The 20,322-nt window shown below is 44.1% G+C and overlaps 1 protein-coding gene across 1 annotated transcript in view; it reads left to right on the top strand.

Annotated features, from left to right (window-relative positions):
- Positions 1-20,322, top strand: part of si:dkey-215k6.1 (transmembrane protein 132C) — a 545,552-nt gene that overhangs the window by 474,281 nt on the left and 50,949 nt on the right. Inside the window, exon 5 of the mRNA XM_065011376.1 lies at positions 5,202-5,345. Within this exon, the coding sequence (XP_064867448.1) occupies positions 5,202-5,345 (144 nt within the window). The remainder of the gene's footprint in view (positions 1-5,201; positions 5,346-20,322) is intronic.

Here is a 20,322-nt window from a genome sequence, read left to right as displayed (position 1 = left end):
AATAAAAATGTTGTGATAAAATCTAATTGATATCATCAGCAAAAAGAAGGGGAAGTATGGAAGAAGACCCAGCAGTTCGTTGATATAGATTAGTATGGAAGAAGACCCAGCAGTTCGTTGATATAGATTAGTATGGAAGAAGACCCAGCAGTTCGTTGATATAGATTAGTATGGAAGAAGACCCAGCAGTTCGTTGATATAGATTAGTATGGAAGAAGACCCAGCAGGTCGTTGATATAGATTAGTATGGAAGAAGACCCAGCAGGTCGTTGATATAGATTAGTATGGAAGAAGACCCAGCAGGTCGTTGATATAGATTAGTATGGAAGAAGACCCAGCAGGTCGTTGATATAGATTAGTATGGAAGAAGACCCAGCAGTTCGTTGATATAGATTAGTATGGAAGAAGACCCAGCAGTTCGTTGATATAGATTAGTATGGAAGAAGACCCAGCAGGTCGTTGATATAGATTAGTATGGTAGAAGAACAAGCAGGCCGTTGATATAGATTAGTATGGTAGAAGAACAAGCAGGCCGTTGATATAGATTAGTATGGTAGAAGAACAAGCAGGCCGTTGATATAGATTAGTATGGTAGAAGACCCAGCAGGCCGTTGATATAGATTAGTATGTTATGGTAGAAGAACAAGCAGGCCGTTGATATAGATTAGTATGGTAGAAGACCCAGCAGGCCGTTGATATAGATTAGTATAGTAGAAGAACAAGCACGCCATTGATATAGATTAGTACGGTAGAAGAACAAGCAGGCCGTTGATATAGATTAGTATGGTAGAAGACCCAGCAGGCCGTTGATATAGATTAGTATGTTATGGTAGAAGAACAAGCAGGCCGTTGATATAGATTAGTATGGTAGAAGACCCAGCAGGCCGTTGATATAGATTAGTATGGTAGAAGAACAAGCACGCCATTGATATAGATTAGTACGGTAGAAGAACAAGCAGGCCGTTGATATAGATTAGTATGGTAGAACACCCAGCAGGCCGTTGATATAGATTAGTATGGTAGAACACCAAGCAGGCCGTTGATATAGATTAGTATGGTAGAACACCCAGCAGGCCGTTGATATAGATTAGTATGGTAGAACACCCAGCAGGCCGTTGATATAGATTAGTATGGTAGAACACCCAGCAGGCCGTTGATATAGATTAGTATGGTAGAACACCCAGCAGGCCGTTGATATAGATTAGTATGGTAGAAGAACAAGCAGGCCGTTGATATAGATTAGTATGGTAGAAGACCCAGCAGGCCGTTGATATAGATTAGTATGGTAGAAGAACAAGCACGCCATTGATATAGATTAGTACGGTAGAAGAACAAGCAGGCCGTTGATATAGATTAGTATGGTAGAAGAACAAGCAGGCCGTTGATATAGATTAGTATGGTAGAAGACCCAGCAGGCCGTTGATATAGATTAGTATGTTATGGTAGAAGAACAAGCAGGCCGTTGATATAGATTAGTATGGTAGAACACCCAGCAGATCGTTGATATAGATTAGTATGGTAGAACACCCAGCAGGCCGTTGATATAGATTAGTATGGTAGAACACCCAGCAGGCCGTTGATATAGATTAGTATGGTAGAAGAACAAGCACGCCATTGATATAGATTAGTACGGTAGAAGAACAAGCAGGCCGTTGATATAGATTAGTATGGTAGAACACCCAGCAGATCGTTGATATAGATTAGTATGGTAGAACACCCAGCAGATCGTTGATATAGATTAGTATGGTATGGTAGAAGACCCAGCAGCCCATTGATATAGACTAGGAATAACAAAGGTCCAATTATCCAACCCTGTAGGACACCACAGAATATCTTAGCTCTGGTAGATGCACATCCGTTTGCATAAACACATTGTTCTCTATCATAAACATAACTATATAACCAATTATATGTATAATCATGAAAACCATAATAATACAATTTAGATAGTAATATTTCATGATCAACCGTGTCTAACGCTTTGGATACATCTGAAAAGATGCATATTCATTGTTAAGGGCTGTAAAGATTGTATCCACAAGTTGCAAAAGAGACGTATCTGTGGAGTAGTTTTTTAGCTAACTCTATATTGGTGTAACGGCCGTTGGTGGAAGAAGGTGAGGACCAAAGCACAGCGACGTATGTGTTCGTCATTTATTAAATAGAACTGAAAACTAAATACAAAGTAACACAAGACAACAACCGAAACAGCTCCGTCAGGCACAAAACAGAAAACAACTACCCACAAAACCCATGTGGGCAAGAGCTACCTAAGTATGGTTCTCAATCAGAGACAACAACAGACAGCTGTTCCTGATTGAGAACCATACCCGGCCAAAAACAAAGAAATACAAATACATAGAAAAAGGAACATAGAACACCCACCCTAGTCACACCCTGGCCTAACCAAAATAGGGAATAAAAGCCTCTCTAGGGAATAAAAGCCTCTCTATGGCCAGGGCGTGACAATTGGTGATTTTTACGTTTCAACATTCTCTTATACATCAATTGTTCTAGGATTTAAAAAAAACATGGTAGTACAGATTTTGGGCGATAATTTCTAAAAGATCTTGGATTCCCAGATTTATAGAGGGGTATAACTTTGGCAATTTTGAAATCTTTAGGAACACTACCAGTTTGCAAAGATTTGGTAAACGTTAGAGGGTCAGTGAATGAGGAAGACACTTATTTCACCAGAGGCACCAATCTCATCATGACCTGCTGCTAATACTGTATCTTTAAGTTACTAATTACCTCCCATTACATCATCACCTCCATTACGTCAACACCTCCATTACATCATCGCCTCCATTATGTCAACACCTCCATTACATCATCACCTCCATTACATCATCACCTCCATTACACCATCGCCTCCATTACATCATCACCTCCTTTACATCCATTACATCATCACCTCCATTACATCATCACCTCCATTACATCCATTACATCGTCACCTCCATTACATCATCACCTCCATTACATCATCACCTCCATTACATCCATTACATCATCACCTCCATTACATTATCACCTCCATTACATCATCACCTCCATAACACCATCACCTCCATTACATCATCACCTCCATTACATCATCACCTCCATTACATCCATTACATCCATTACATCATCACCTCCATCATCACCTCCATTACATCATCACCTCCATTACATCATCACCTCCATTACATCCATTACATCCATTACATCATCACCTCCATTACAGCATCACCTCCATTACATCATCACCTCCTTTACATCCATTACATCATCACCTCCATTACATCATCACCTCCTTTACATCCATTACATCATCACCTCCATTACATCATCACCTCCATTACAGCATCACCTCCATTACATCATCACCTCCATTACATCATCACCTCCATAACATCATCACCTCCATTATATCATCACCTCCATTACATCATCACCTCCATAACATCATCACCTCCATTACATCATTACCTCCATTACACCATCACCTCCATTACATCATCACCTCCATTACATCATCATCTCCTTTACATCCATTACATCATCACCTCCATTACATCATCACCTCCATTACATCATCACCTCCATTACATCCATTACATCATCACCTCCATTACATCATCACCTCCATTACATCCATTACATCATCACCTCCATTACATCTTCACCTCCATTACATCATCACCTCCTTTACATCCATTACATCATCACCTCCATTACATCATCACCTCCATTACAGCATCATCTCCATTACATCATCACCTCCATTACATCATCACCTCCTTTACATCCATTACATCATCACCTCCATTACAGCATCACCTCCATTACATCAGGAGGATCAAACTGAAGCGAAGGGAAATGTCTCTTAGTGTTATTCCAGGGATTTCCATCAGTTTTCTAAATGTTCTGTAAACTCTAGATCAAAATAAATGTAGTGACATAAACATGTCAGATGATGAATTATGTGTACAGATCCTTATTGTTGAACTTCAAGTGTTTACGAAGGACCTGATGTTTGAATAGCTGTCTGTGATTAAAGGAATAGTTCACTCATGTAATACAACACATCACAGCCATAATCAACAGTGGACTAAATGAAGGAAATACAAAAAAATAATGAACTCTCCCTTTAAGGCTGTGATTAAACCCCAAATAGTTTGCTGTTTCCCACTGTGCTTTGCTTCTGCATGAGTCACCGTACTGCATCAGATTTGCAACCATTTCATTGTTATCATAGACCAGACAGGTATTTGTGTCGTGTTTGGCTTTATTTTGCCAAACAGTCTCGAGAAAGAGAGTAATCCATCATTTGCCTCTTTTTAAACACAGCCCATCTGTTGCAATGTTCAAAGCTGTTATGATCTCCAGATAAACTTCTATGCACTGTGTTTTGGTCTGTCATTTACAACACATAAGGCTCTCAGAGCAGTCTTGAAAGCACAGTGGGGCTTCCAGTTGATACCCATTACTGACAAATCGCTGTATGTACTTTGTACACATGGGGAAAAGACCACAATGGACCACTTTGGCTCTGCAATTTGGCTCTGCAATCGGTGGCAACAGTGTGATTTAGGCTGGGCTGGTGGCATCGCCCACTGGCTACAAAGGAGAGGATCCATTATTCTGCAACCTGTGGCAAATCAAGATTGACAGACTACACGAGCAGTCTCCTTAAGGGCTTGTTATGCCTTGCCATTTATGGAGAAAAAAATTGTATCAAACGAAATCCGCCTGTCTCTTGATTTTCATAAATGTCTTAATGTCTCTCTCTCTCTCTCTCTCTCTCTCTCTCTCTTTCTGCTCCCCTCCCCCTTCTCTTTCTCTCTCTCTTTCTCTCTCTCTCTGTCTCTCTCTCTCTCTCTCTCTCTCTGCTCCCTCTCCCCTTCTCTTTCTCTCTCTCTCTGCTCCCTCCTTCTCTCTCTCTCTCTCTCTCTCTGCTCCCCTCTCTATCTCTCTCTCTCTGCTCCCCTCTCCCTCTCTCTCTCTCTCTCTCTCTCTCCCTCTCTCTCTCTCTCTGCTCCCTTCTCTCCCTCTCTCTCTCCTCTCTCTCTCTCCTCTCTCTGTTTCTCTCTTTCTCTCTCTCTCTCTCTGCTCCCCTCTCCCCTTCTCTTTCTCTCTCTCTCCTCTCTCTCTCTCTTTCTCTCTCTCTCTTTCTGCTCCCCTCTCCCCTTCTCTTTCTCTCTCTCTCGCAGGACACAGAGATCGTGAACACGGCCATCCTAACAGGCAGGCGTGTTGCAGTCCCGGTGAAGGTGGTCACAGTGGAGTGGGACGGTACTGTGAGGGAAGTGGACGATACGGTCGGCTGTACGTCCACTGACGAGGACGTGGTCAAGGTACGGTCAAGAACACTCCCCACGGTCTGCCACATCATTGCCCGCCTAACCAACACAATAAACAGAACACAGAACTATATTGTTACTTGGATAGTCTTCAACTCCACGATGTCACGCAATTGATTCGGTATCTTTTTCCGGTTTGCGAAGCGAACATTAATACATTGGCTAAGTTATTTGCATAAACCTTTGCTGTCAAAACACAGATGTCCATGCACTAATGTCTGCTAATGCAAGGACACATGGAGCAGAAATACAATCCTACAAAAGAAATTGAGGAAATTAAGGTTGCTCTCAACAAATAGCTCTCAGCTGCTCTCAGTTGCTAAACAGAGTTTGTCGCTAATTCGTTCTACATTTCCATAATTAGGCAGTTATTATGTGGAAGCAGTATTCAGTGTTTGTTGAATTAGATAAAGAGAGTTGTAAAGTCAATACGTAATACAGTCTGTTTTTTTGGTAAATGTGCTAGTACTATTTCTCCTGATTATGCACAGTTTAGCACGTTGAATTACACTATTTGTCGCTAGCGTTCGAAACAGACAAAGTGGCATGTAAAAGACTCCTATTGACTTGGCCCTCAGCCAAGGGCCAAAACAAAAGCATTACTCTGACACATTCAATATCAAGGCAATTTCCTATAACATGGAGCAAGGTGTTGTTTAAATACAATCAATACGCTGGAACCGTGGAACCATGGAACAGTGGAACCGTGGAACAGTGGAACCGTGGAACCATGGAACCGTGGAACCATGGAACCGTGGAACCATGGAACAGTGGAACCATGGAACAGTGGAACCATGTACAGTGGAACCGCGGGAGCTTATTCCATAGCAGTAATACAAACGAGGACCAGAGAAAGTGTTATTAACGCCAGGGGCAACTGTTTCAGGCCCTGTCTGTTTCAAATCAGAACGCTCCAGAGTTATGTTATATCGTCAACACTTTGGCAGGAAGTGGATCAGGAGCAGACAAGCGGCTTTGTTGTCACTCTAGTGACTGGGAAGGTCCACATGTAAAATCTCCAGCTTGCTCTGTTGACAGTCAATCTGACAGGAATTCCCTTCAGGTTAAGCACACCTTTAACCTAGATATGACAATAGCTCCCTGAAGCCTTTTCCAGGTAGGCAGACAGTAAGAAAGTTATTTTGACAGTTGTTTGGAAGTCAGATCATCTCACAACTGTGAAAAGGAATGGAAGCCAGGGCTTTCCCCTATGAGCCTATATAAGCTATGTCAATCTGCACAAGGCTAGTGTACCTCTGAAACCTGTGTATGGAGCCGACCTGGCCTGGGATCAAATAGTATTCGTTTTCTTATGAATACTTTATCTGCACTTGCTTGACCAAGCCTGGTGGTGCAACGTTCAATAGAATAGTCCCAAACATTCAAACCCGGCTCATTGGACAGTGCAGGCAGGCTCAATCAAAGGCCGAACCCAGGTCTGGTGGGGAATCTAGAGGAGTGGGACCGACTGTCTCCCAGACCTGTGTATCACCAAGATAAAGGCCTAGATTCAATCAGATCGAGTATTAACTGGAGATAGCCGACACCCACATAGCTGGTGTTTTGGTGGTGTTGGAGATGTAACTGCGTTAGAGCTGTCAAATCGCTGAGCGGCTGCTTGTGTGGTCATTGTCACAAAGCCACACCCCGTCCCACTTGCATTAGAAGTTCGAGAACGAGAAGGTTTAGGCTATATAAAAAATAATGACACTTAAATAGAAAATCATTCAAAACAGAAATTCATTTCTATCAGCCTAATCATGGTGTAGATTACAATACACATTACAATACAATACAATACATTACAATGCAATATAATACAATACAATATAATACAATACAATACAATACACATTACAATACAATACAATACATTACAATACAATACATTACAATGCAATACAATATAATACAATACAATACAATACAATACAATACAATACAATACAATACAATACAATACAATACAATACAATTACAATACAATACAATACATTACAATGCAATACAATATAATACAATACAATACAATACAATACAATACACAAGCCTGCACGGGATGTTTTGTCAGATGCCAGGAAGCGTTTGCTGATTGGACAGCTCCAATGCAGTTACACCTCACCCATCGCCTAAATAAAAGCGATGAAACTGCTATTGCAGTTGTTGGTTATCACGTGTTAAGGCAGACCCGATTGAATCTAGCCCCAAAGCACCACGTGATTAGCATCTACCTGATTCACGTAGCTTTTTTCTGTTAACACTGTTTGTGTTTGGGACTTCTGACGAAGATGAACCTCTAGCGTCACTTGAAAGTAAAAAAAAAAAATGTTTTAATGGTCTTATCGTCACTCCATTAGACATGTCCCTTCATCTTGTGTATCTCCTCCTTGATGACAGCCCCCCGCTAGGAAGAGGGAATTGATATGTGAGTCTCGTGTGCGTTCTGTGTAGTTGTGTTATTAGGGATGCTATACGTGATGTCCTGATGTTGACACAGCAGTATGTGTAGGTCAGGTTCCAGCAGGGTACAGGAGGGGACAAGAGGAGAGGGAAGGAGACAGGAGTGGACAGGATGGGGCAGGAGGAGACAAAAGGAGACAGGAGGGGAGCGGAGGGGACAGGAGGAGACAAAAGGAGACAGGAGGGGACAGTAGGGGACAGAAGGATACAGAAGGAGATGGGAGGGGAGAGGAGGGGAGAGGACAAGAGGAGACAGGAGGGGGGAGAGGAGGAAACAGGAGGGGAGAGGAAGGGACAGGAGGAGACAAAAGGAGACAGGAGGGGAGGGGACAGAAGCGGACAGGAGGGGACAGGAGGGGAGGGGACAGAAGGGGACAGGAAGGGACAGTAAGTTAGAGGAGGGGAGAAGAGGGGAGAGGGGGAGAGGAGAGGAGGGGAGAAGAGGGGAGAGGAGAGGAGGGGACAGGAGGATACAGAAGGAGATGGCAGAGGAAAAGAGGGGACAGTAGGGGACAGAAGGATACAGAAGGAGATGGGAGGGGACAGGAGGGGAGAGGACAAGAGGAGACAGGAGGGGACAGGAGAGGACAGGAGAGGAGAGGAGGAAACAGGAGGGGACAGGAGGAAACAGGAGGGACGAGGAGAGGAGAGGAGGAAACAGGAGGGGACAGGAGGGGAGAGGAAGGGAGAGGAGAGGAGAAGAGGAAACAGGAGGGGAGAGGAGAGGAGGAAACAGGAGGGGAGAGGAAGGGAGAGGAGAGGAGAGGAGGAAACAGAAGGGGAGAGGAAGGGACAGCAAGTTAGAGGAGGGGAGAAGAGGGGAGAGGAGAGGAGAGGGGAGGAGAGGACAGCAAGTTAGAGGAGGGGAGAAGATGGGAGAGGGGGAGGGGAGAGGAGAGGGGGGACAGCAAGTTAGAGGAGGGGAGGAGAGGGGAGAAGAGGGGAGAGGAGAGGACAGCAAGTTAGAGGAGGGGAGAAGAGGGGAGAGGGGAGGGGAGAGGAGGGGACAGGAGGATACAGAAGGAGACGGGAGAGAAGAGGAGGGGACAGCAAGTTAGAGGAGGGGAGAAGAGGGGAGAAGAGGGGAGAGGGGAGAGGGGGAGGGGAGAGGAGGGGACAGGAGGATACAGAAGGAGACGGGAGAGGAGAGGAGTGGACAGGAGGAGACAGGAAGAGACAGGAGGAGACAGTAGTACTTGGGCTCATTACCCACATTACCTAGCATTGCCACCACACACAAAGAGAGAAGTGCTGATGTTGCATGATAATGCAAATATACGTGTTGATGGCTTAATATAGCAAATATACGTGTTGATGGCTTAATATAGCAAATAAACGGGTTGATGGCTTGATAAAGCAAATAAACGGGTTGATGGCTTGATAAAACAAATCCATTTGTCAGTGGCGAAAATCACGCAGACTTAGCATTGAAATGTCCGTTTCAACAGTGCCACATTAACTGGCCACTGCAATAGGGTTAGTGCCATAATTGGCTCGTGTGAAGATTCCTCCCCGTAATGTTGGCGGTAATTGAATTTGACAAAGAAGAAGACAGAAAAGGAAGGGTGGTGTTGAAGGGGGGAAGAGGTGGGGAGAGTGTTAGAGACACAAAGGGGGAAGGGGGAAGAGGTGGGCTAGAGACACAAAACAAAAAGGATTGAAATTGATATTTTTCTTCCCTTCCTCCCGTGTCATTTAATAAAGAAGGCGCTGAGTTTGACACGTCTCTGGGTTGCCATCTGATTGAGTGTCCTTGTGCGGGTGTGTGTGTGTGTGTGTGTGGGGGGGGGGTTGCTGAGATAGGACAGGGGGTAAGGGCATGGAGGGAAAGTGAGAAGGATAAGGAGAGGGGAAATAAGGGTTGTAGGGGTACAGGTGCAGCAGACAGGGCGCATGTGGCCATCAGCTAGTGGCCCATCCAGCTCCGTACAGTCAGAACCTGATGAGGACAGGATGACCTTACTTCACTGTAACTCAATCAAACCTTAGACGGATTAGAAAGTTACCAGAACGCAGGTGGCTGGCTGGGGCAGAAAGTAAATGAATGGTTAAGTGGATTAGAGACAGATGCGGTACCTGCCCCTCTCTGGCCCACTCGGGTTTAGCTCCTAATAGGCTTATAAATAGAGAAGGCTTGGTCTGCTTCCTGGTTCTGCTTCCTGGGTCTGCTTCCTGGGTCTGCTTCCTGGGTCTGCTTCCTCCCCAGTCCTGATACGGTCATTCACACGCCAACATCACAAACAGTGTGTGTAGGCTTAAGGGTATAAACCATCATGGTTTCTGGTTTTTGTTTACGCTGTCCAGTATTTACCTACCTATTTCTGTCCGTAACGTTCAAGGATAGTCTGGGCAAAAAGAGGCTAAACCATCAAAACTGTAAAACGTCTATTCAAATGAAATGTTCTGAAAAGTGGAATTATCCGATGAAAATATAAATAGTCTCATAACACTGATATCTTCACGACACCAACATTGTCTAATGCCACAGGCGATTCTCTAGCCAATGAGAATAGAGAGAATTGTGTCATCACAAATGTAGAATGAGATAGCTGCTAGGTTACAGTAAGAGAGCAACACCCTGTGATGAAGTATGACATTGCAGTTTTCTATGCCACCTTTATAATGTGTCATGTCAGCCACTGTCTTATCCCTCTCCCTGCATCCCTCCCTCCCTCTCCCTCCCTCCCTCCCTCCCTCTCCCTCTCTCTCCCCCCTCCCTCCCTCCCTCCCTCCCTCTCCCTCTCTCTCTCTCCCTCCCTCCCTCCCTCCCTCTCTCTCTCTCTCTCTCTCTCTCTCTCTCTCTCTCTCCCTCCCTCCCTCCCTCTCTCTCTCTCTCTCTCCCCCTCCCTCCCTCCCTCCCCCCCCTCTCTCTCTCTCTCTCTCTCCCTATCTCCCTCTCCCTCCCCATCTCTCTCACTCTCTCTCTCTCAATTCAATTAAATTCAAGGGGCTTTATTGGCATGGGAAACACATGTTAACATTGCCAAAGCAAGTGAAGTACTGTAGATAATAAACAGAAGTGAAATAAGCAATAAAAATTAACAGTAAACATTACACTCACAGAAATTCCAAAAGAATAAAGACATTTCAAATGTCATATTATGTCTATATACAGTGTTGTAACTCTTTCTCTCTCTTCCCCTCTCTCTCTCTCTCTCTCTCTCTCTCTCTGTCTCTCTCTCTCTCTCTCTCTCTCTCTCTCTCTCGCTCTCTCTCTCTCTCTCTCTCTCTCTCTGTCTCTCTCTCTGTCTCTCTCTCTCTCTCTCTCTCTCTCTCTCTCTCTCTCTCTCTCTCTCTCTCTCTCTCTCTCTCTCTCTTTATCGCTGTCTTTATCTATCTGTCTCGCGTTCTCTTTCCCTTCCCGCTCAGGTAACATGTAATGTTAAAGAGATAATAAAGAGTTATTTGTTTGTCCTTGACTGGGAGAATAATTTATGAATTGGAATGACTTTGAAAGCCAATGACAGGAGAGAGGGTGAGATTGTCATGCAAAAGTTGATGCCCCAAATGCTGTAACCCCTATAAACGTTACGGCCTTGAATCAATAACGAATTAGTCCTTCATTATTTTGCAGTCCTAACACATGCTCTTAAAAGGGTTAAGTAGTGCCTTTGATTGTGATCCCTGGCTGTATACCCCCCCCTATGCGGAAATCCTTGCTCAATTTTGACGTGCCACAAGGTCTCGGGCCTGACTGTAATTCACAGAGCGGTCGAAAAAAAGGGTAATTTTCGAACTCTGAATGACTCCCGACCGGGAGCATCCCTGTCACCCCTGTTCGCGGGGGATGGAACTTGTCCCCCATGGCCCCCTGGCCCGATGTGCTCCCTCTCCCGTCCCATCCCCACCGGGAGCCATTACGTCTCTTTGCATATGCATTAGCGCATCATCAGTCGCACACAATGAGCCATAGACTGCCGGCACTAATGTCCCTCAGAGCCGTCTGTCACTCTGGAATCAGATACGTGGCATGCAGTAATAGTAGGTTTCACTCAAGGCCTTGCCTGGCCTCGGGCTATGGGCTCTGAGAAGAGCTCGGCACTAGGCAGAAAACCCAATTAGTCTTAATTACATTATAATATAATATTTATATATTGTATTAGACGTGTTTAAAGAGAGACGCCAACTTTTTGCAGACTTTTCTTTATATCTGAAAGGTATTGCCGGCAACGAAGCCTGTACTTTTATTTACGCCAACCGACCTAGTCAAGATCGCAGTAAAATGTTTCAGAGTCCCGCCAGCTACTCAGTATAAATGTCCTCTATCGTCTTACCAGCTCCTCAGTATAAATGTCCTCTATCGTCTTACCAGCTCCTCAGTATAAATGTCCTCTATCGTCTTACCAGCTCCTCAGTATAAATGTCCTCTATTGTCTTACCAGCTCCTCAGTATAAATGTCCTCTATCGTCTTACCAGCTCCTCAGTATAAATGTCCTCTATCGTCTTACCAGCTCCTCAGTATAAATGTCCTCTATCGTCTTACCAGCTCCTCAGTATAAATGTCCTCTATTGTCTTACCAGCTACTCAGTATAAATGTCCTCTATCGTCTTACCAGCTCCTCAGTATAAATGTCCTCTATTGTCTTACCAGCTCCTCAGGATAAATGTCCTCTATTGTCTTACCAGCTCCTCAGTATAAATGTCCTCTATCGTCTTACCAGCTCCTCAGTATAAATGTCCTCTATCGTCTTACCAGCTACTCAGTATAAATGTCCTCTATCGTCTTACCAGCTCCTCAGTATAAATGTCCTCTATTGTCTTACCAGCTCCTCAGTATAAATGTCCTCTATCGTCTTACCAGCTCCTCAGTATAAATGTCCTCTATCGTCTTACCAGCTCCTCAGTATAAATGTCCTCTATCGTCTTACCAGCTCCTCAGTATAAATGTCCTCTATCGTCTTACCAGCTCCTCAGTATAAATGTCCTCTATCGTCTTACCAGCTCCTGTTCTTCTCCGACATTTAAACTTGTCCTTCTCGTTATGAAAAAGTAACAAAACCTCACTCTGGTCTAAGCAGTCTGGTCTAAACAGTCTGGAGGCAGCAGTCTGGTCTAAACAGTCTGGTCTAAGCAGTCTGGTCTAAACAGTCTGGTCTAAACAGTCTGGAGGCAGCAGTCTGGTCTAAACAGTCTGGTCTAAACAGTCTGCGTGCAGCAGTCTGGTCTAAACAGTCTGGTCTAAACAGTCTGGTCTAAACAGTCTGGTCTAAACAGTCTGGAGGCAGCAGTCTGGTCTAAACAGTCTGGTCTAAACAGTCTGCGTGCAGCAGTCTGGTCTAAACAGTCTGGAAGCAGCAGTCTGGTCTAAACAGTCTGGTCTAAACAGTCTGGAGGCAGCAGTCTGGTCTAAACAGTCTGGAGGCAGCAGTCTGGTCTATACAGTCTGGACTAAACAGTCTGGTCTAAACAGTCTGGTCTAAACAGTCTGAAGGCAGCAGTCTGGTCTAAACAGTCTGGTCTAAACAGTCTGGAGGCAGCAGTCTGGTCTAAACAGTCTGGTCTAAACAGTCTGGTCTAAACAGTCTGGAGGCAGCAGTCTGGTCTAAACAGTCTGGTCTAAACAGTCTGGAGGCAGCAGTCTGGTCTAAACAGTCTGGACTAAACAGTCTGGTCTAAACAGTCTGGTCTAAACAGTCTGAAGGCAGCAGTCTGGTCTAAACAGTCTGGAGGCAGCAGTCTGGTCTAAACAGTCTGGTCTAAACAGTCTGGTCTAAACAGTCTGGAGGCAGCAGTCTGGTCTAAACAGTCTGGTCTAAACAGTCTGGAGGCAGCAGTCTGGTCTAAACAGTCTGGTCTAAACAGTCTGAAGGCAGCAGTCTGGTTTAAACAGTCTGGTCTAAACAGTCTGGTCTAAACAGTCTGAAGGCAGCAGTCTGGAGGCAGCAGTCTGGTCTAAACAGTCTGGTCGAAACAGTCTGAAGGCAGCAGTCTGGTCTAAACAGTCTGGTCTAAACAGTCTGAAGGCAGCAGTCTGGAGGCAGCAGTCTGGAGGCAGCAGTCTGGTCTAAACAGTCTGAAGGCAGCAGTCTGGTCTAAACAGTCTGAAGGCAGCAGTCTGGTCTAAACAGTCTGAAGGCAGCAGTCTGGTCTAAACAGTCTGAAGGCAGCAGTCTGGTCTAAACAGTCTGGTCTAAACAGTCTGGTCTAAACAGTCTGAAGGCAGCAGTCTGGTCTAAACAGTCTGGAGGCAGCAGTCTGGTCTAAACAGTCTGGTCTAAACAGTCTGGTCTAAACAGTCTGGAGGCACCAGTCTGGTCTAAACAGTCTGAAGGCAGCAGTCTGGTCTAAACAGTGTGGTCTAAACAGTCTGGTCTAAACAGTCTGGTCTAAACAGTCTGGTCTAACAACCTTCTCTATCTTTTGCACAGAAAAAAACAACAGTTGAAAAATGTATTTAGGATGTAAATCTAGCAAGCCAGGCAACTAAAAGCAACTTTCTAGACAATGTTTTGGTTTGTTGCTTGCTTGTTAGCTAATTTAGCTATCTATCTAGCTGGCTAGACAGTTCATATGATTACCAGAACATATCTGACAACAGAGTTTAACTGTAGACAACGTTTCATTCACTGTAACAGGAAGATTATCACATTAAGATAATTATTTACAAAGTATGACAAGCTACTAACTTACTGTTTGTGAATCTGAAGAGATGAAGGAAGTGCTTTGCATTATGTCCTATCAGACGAGTTTAGAACTTGATCAATGCTGCTTGCTGTGTCAGGTTACCATGAAAACGGTGGCAGCAACAAGGTCAGAGTTGAACGTCTCTTGCTCAGTTGCCGCCTAATAAATGGGTATATAAAAAGGGGAATGCCGACAAGAAAGAGGCAGGATGGGGCTGTTTCGAAAGGGGATCATATAAACATTGTCCAATTGTTTTTATAGGCAACGTACCGTCGTGAATCCTATGAGACATTGATGTGACCTGTACTGCTGCTATCATCATATTTACAGGGTTGAGGGGGGGGTAGTCCGGTTCAAAGCACTGACATCCAAAAATCAAGAACATCAATCCAACATTGATGGAGTTAAAACGTTGCGATAAAACATTTAGTTAAAAGCGACACGTTAATACTTGAAGAATAATATAACTTGGAAATGCGTCATTCTCCAACTACATCCCTCCGCTTGTTTACCAAAACAGCTGTGGGAAAATCTGCTTTGTTATTGTTTGAACTGCAGATTTCATTGAAAAAAAATAAAGAGGTTTGTGAATATGACAGATGTCATTCCATTGTAGCTGAGCAGGTTTCCAACGCTGCCGTCAGTTACTGAGAATAGGATTGATCCCGTATTGTCAAGAGGACATGTTGAATCACGTCAATGATCACTTTTGTAAGATTTGTTCCCATTATTGAAGATGTTATTAATCTCAGGAATGCCAAGAGCTTAGTGTCAGTGTTCCTAACGTTTAATAAAGCTGCTGATCCACAGTGTGGTTGGTTGTATATAACATAATTGAGGTTACACTCACATGGACTCTGACTTTACATGCTACCCTCCTTATAGTAGTACAAACATTATGGTGCTGCTCCAGTTTCAACGGTTCTGCCGGCGGCTATAGAACCCTGACCTGTTCACTGTGATTACTATTATTTGACCATGCTGGTCATTTATGAACATTTGAACATCTTGGCCATGTTCTGTTATAATCTCCACCCGGCACAGCCAGGAGAGGACTGGCCACCCCTCATACTGGCCACCCCTCAAGAGGACTGGCCAACCCACTGGCCTGGTTCCTCTCTAGGTTTCTTCCTAGGTTCCTGCCTTTCTAGGGAGTTTTTCCTAGCTACCGTGCTTCTACACCTGCATTGCTTGCTGTTTGGGGTTTTAGGCTGGGTTTCTGTACAGAACTTTGTAACATCAGCTGATGTAAGAAGGGCTTTATAAATACATTTGATTTGATTTCTCCATCTAGAATGACCTCTTGGAAAATAGATCCTCCATCAGATCATTGACACAATCTAGGTTGGTTGTCTTGTCATGGAGAACACAGGTGTATCTCTCAAGCTGGTTGTCTTGTCATGGAGAACACAGGTGTATCTCTCAAGCTGGTTGTCTTGTCATACAGAACACAGGTGTATCTCTCACGCTGGTTGTCTTGTCATACAGAACACAGGTGTATCTCTCAAGCTGGTTGTCTTGTCATACAGAACACAGGTGTATCTCTCACGCTGGTTGTCTTGTCATACAGAACACAGGTGTATCTCTCAAGCTGGTTGTCTTGTCATACAGAACACAGGTGTATCTCTCAAGCTGGTTGTCTTTTGTCATACAGAACACAGGTGTATCTCTCAAGCTGGTTGTCTTGTCAGAGAGAACACAGGTGTATCTCTCAAGCTGGTTGTCTTGTCAGAGAGAACACAGGTGTATCTCTCAAGCTGGTTGTCTTGTCATACAGAACACAGGTGTATCTCTCAAGCTGGTTGTCTTGTCATACAGAACACAGGTGTATCTCTCAAGCTGGTTGTCTTGTCAGAGAGAACACAGGTGTATCTCTCAAGCTGGTTGTCTTGTCAGAGAGAACACAGGTGTATCTCTCAAGCTGGTTGTCTTGTCAGAGAGAACACAGGTGTATCTCTCAAGCTGGTTGTCTTGTCATAAAGAACACAGGTGTATCTCTCAAGCTGGTTGTCTTGTCAGAGAGAACACAGGTGTATCTCTCAAGCTGGTTGTCTTGTCATAAAGAACACAGGTGTATCTCTCAAGCTGGTTGTCTTGTCAGAGAGAACACAGGTGTATCTCTCAAGCAATGTGAAATTGGACCAATCCAGATCAAGGGGTTGAAATGGTTCAGCTGCCATGGAAACGAAGGCCTCAGTCATTGACTTCCATGCAGTCCAAGCCTTTTGACCATTCCTTGAAACGGTGAGGTTGTATCACAATCTGTGACTGTGTGGAAGCCTGACATAGCCAAACTCTTGTGCATTCCAAGCTTCTCGTAGATGGTGTTGACTCAAATATCCTGGTAGTTTTTACCCATACCAAAAGCAATCCACAGCTTTATGTTTGGGTAATCATTGGTTAAAATGGAAGAACTGCCCAGCAAAGAGGACAATCCACTGTTTGAATGATATTGGTCTGTGCACCCTTTTGAAGGGCATCTTTAAGATGAAGGCATACTCTTGTGTCTGCCTCTTCATCGGCACATTCTGGGAATAGATGTCAGAGAGCGCTTTGAGACCACAGACTCATCAACTGTAACATAGATCTCTTTTCCATCTTCAGATTCATTGGCACACACCTTCTGTGTCAACATTTTGAAATGCTCCTGTTTGTTATTAGGGTTTCTGAGAAAGTGAGAAAATTGACATTGAAGCTTGTTTGTCTCCCAACTTTCTTTCGGACACCTTTTCCTTGCTTATTTCTTGTTGAGTCTTTTAGATGATCAACTTTGCTACTCTATCGATTCTATTGCAGTTGTTCAACTAATTCTAAGATTTAAGACAGGAAGACACTACTGCCATATTCACCAAATGTGTAAACTTTGTGGGTAGGCAAGAAATGGACAATGACAGCTCCATCAATGATTTTGGCATCGAAAGAAGAAGAAGGCGCAGGTGGGTAGGAATCTACAACGATCAGGACTAGCCCCCATCGATCCCTGGTTTATAAAATAGAACTGAAGGAACATAGGGCTGAGGGAACATAGGGCTGAGGGAACATGGGGCTGAGAGAACATAGGGCTGAGGGAACATAGGGCTGAGAGAACATAGGGCTGAGGGAACATAGGGCTGAGGGAACATAGGGCTGAGGGAACATAGGGCTGAGGGAACATAGGGCTGAGGGAACATAGGGCTGAGAGAACATACTGTAGGGCTGAGGGAACATAGGGCTGAGGGAACATAGGGCTGAGGGAACATAGGGCTGAGCATAGGGCTGAGGGAACATAGGGCTGAGGGAACATAGGGCTGAGGGAACATAGGGCTGAGGGAACATAGGGCTGAGAGAACATACTGTAGGGCTGAGGGAACATAGGGCTGAGGGAACATAGGGCTGAGGGAACATAGGGCTGAGGGAACATAGGGCTGAGAGAACATAGGGCTGAGGGAACATAGGGCTGAGAGAACATGGGGCTGAGGGAACATAGACATGGTCCCATTTTGCCTGCTCAGGTCCTGCTTACCATCCATCTCCAGAAGGCAGTGGGGTTCTCTGTTAGACCAATTGCTCCCCCTATACCTTTTACCAGCTCATTGTTTTGCTCATGGGCTTGTAAAGGCGTCATGCATGAGTAGTTGTTTTGTGTTTTTGGCAGGACCCTGATGTCTGACAATTCTTAGCTGGTAGAACTTTCATGTCTCAAATGTGGCTAAGAATCCACCTTGCATAGTTTGTTCTGTCCAGTGCAAAGAACCAGGTTATTAACAAGGCAATTTTTTTATATTTTTTTCCCACATTGAAGACCAACATCTCTAGTTCTGTTGTACACGGACTGATATCAAGTCTTTGAAATTCAAGAACAGTGTTCCAGAAATGGAATGTTGGATACCTCTGTGTCATGTTTTCATTCTGTGCATCAACAGAAGTGCATTTCGACTCCAACAGCCAAACATCTTTCAGGTATTTTGATAATGAAAGCAAAGCAACTTGATGACTGTGGTTTTAGTCAAGCTGCCTTCAAGTTGACTATGGTTTTAGTCAAGCTGCCTTCAAGATGACTGTGGTTTTAGTCAAGCTGCCTTCAAGATGACTGTGGTTTTAGTCAAGCTGCCTTCAAGATGACTGTGGTTTTAGTCAAGCTGCCTTCAAGATGACTGTGGTTTTAGTCAAGCTGCCTTCAAGATGACTGTGGTTTTAGTCAAGCTGCCTTCAAGATGACTGTGGTTTTAGTCAAGATGCCTTCAAGATGACTGTGGTTTTAGTCAAGCTGCCTTCAAGATGACTGTGGTTTTAGTCAAGCTGCCTTCAAGTTGACTGTGGTTTTAGTCAAGCTGCCTTCAAGATGACTGTGGTTTTAGTCAAGCTGCCTTCAGGATGACTGTGGTTTTAGTCAAGATGCCTTCAAGATGACTGTGGTTTTAGTCAAGCTGCCTTCAAGATGACTGTGGTTTTAGTCAAGCTGCCTTCAAGATGACTGTGGTTTGAGTCAAGCTGCCTTCAAGTTGACTGTGGTTTTAGTCAAGCTGCCTTCAAGATGACTGTGGTTTTAGTCAAGCTGCCTTCAAGATGACTGTGGTTTTAGTCAAGCTGCCTTCAAGATGACTGTGGTTTTAGTCAAGCTGCCTGTTTTAGTGTGCTGCCTCACACAAGGCAGCTGTCCGACCTGAGCCATCCAAAACGTGTCCTATTGTGAGCCATAGGACCATCTCAATGTGCAGTCCACCAACCACAACCACAGACATTTACTCTCCATAAGCCTTAGGAAAGCTACACTGAACACATGTTGCAACAGCAAACAGTGGTTGGTCAAAAGCCTTCACAGGTATTTGGTCAGCATTGAGATGTTCTGTGATCTCACCAGGGTGAAACTGGCTACTTTCTCATAAATAAAAGAAGTAGAAGTGAACAAAACTCAAGAGGTTTACAGGGACATTTCTGACACTTTAGGCATTTTACCTATGAAATACAATAGCATATTGTTGAAGAGTGGTCCACTACCCACTACTCACAAATATACAAATATATGTCAACAAAAATCCAACAGTGATATCACCTTTCCAAAATCTGATTCAGTATTGGCGGCCATATTGGATTATGAAAAAAATAAAAATGGGAACGCCATGCCCAATGTTTCTTCTCATAGCAATAAATACATCCCAAAGAACATCTATATCCATTTTACCACTTTAATCCACTGTGTAATCCATCTCCAGTTTAAGGTCATATTCATTGTAAATGACCCGTGTTCTCAGTAGATAGATGCATGATGTAACTCTTAGGGTCCCGATCTTTTAGAGACCATCCTCATTGTCTCCTTATTTCCTTATCACTGCATCTTTTGGATTTCTGTTGTAAACAAATGAAAAAATGACAGCCACATCTTTCCATAGAACCCCGAAGAACCCTTCCCCCCTAAGAGTGTAAGTTACGTACAACATATCTGTGCGTGTATTCGTAAAGCTCTCAGACTAGGAGGGCTGAACTAAGATCAGTTTCTGAAACTTTTCATCTTCATGAAACAAGAGAAGGGGTTGACCTGATCATAGATGAGCACACTCTTACTCAGTGTTGCTTTATGACTATGGGCCCAGATCTCACAACGACTGGGTGTTTAACATCCCTAGGTCACATAAGATCACATATCAAGCACAATCAGAAACGCCACGTGACTATCAAAAAACACGGGGTTGGTATGCAATCAATAGCTGAGCAATTCTTATGAAATATAAATGCAACATCATCTTAGTGCGCTGAGCACCGTGGCTCACTGTTACATTTGTGTCATGAGTCATGTTTAACAAGCAATTGCACAATGTGTCAGGTCAAATGAGTGCAGGTGATTAATTGTATCACTCATTTCCCTTCGCCTGTTGAGCAACACATTTTTTTTTGTAAGCACAGGTGGCG

The sequence above is a fragment of the Oncorhynchus nerka genome, linkage group LG27 (assembly GCF_034236695.1).
Source record: "Oncorhynchus nerka isolate Pitt River linkage group LG27, Oner_Uvic_2.0, whole genome shotgun sequence".
NCBI classification, from domain to species: domain Eukaryota; kingdom Metazoa; phylum Chordata; class Actinopteri; order Salmoniformes; family Salmonidae; genus Oncorhynchus; species Oncorhynchus nerka.
The sequence above is the reverse complement of the archived record's forward strand: the minus strand, read 5'-3'. Positions and strand labels throughout refer to the sequence as shown.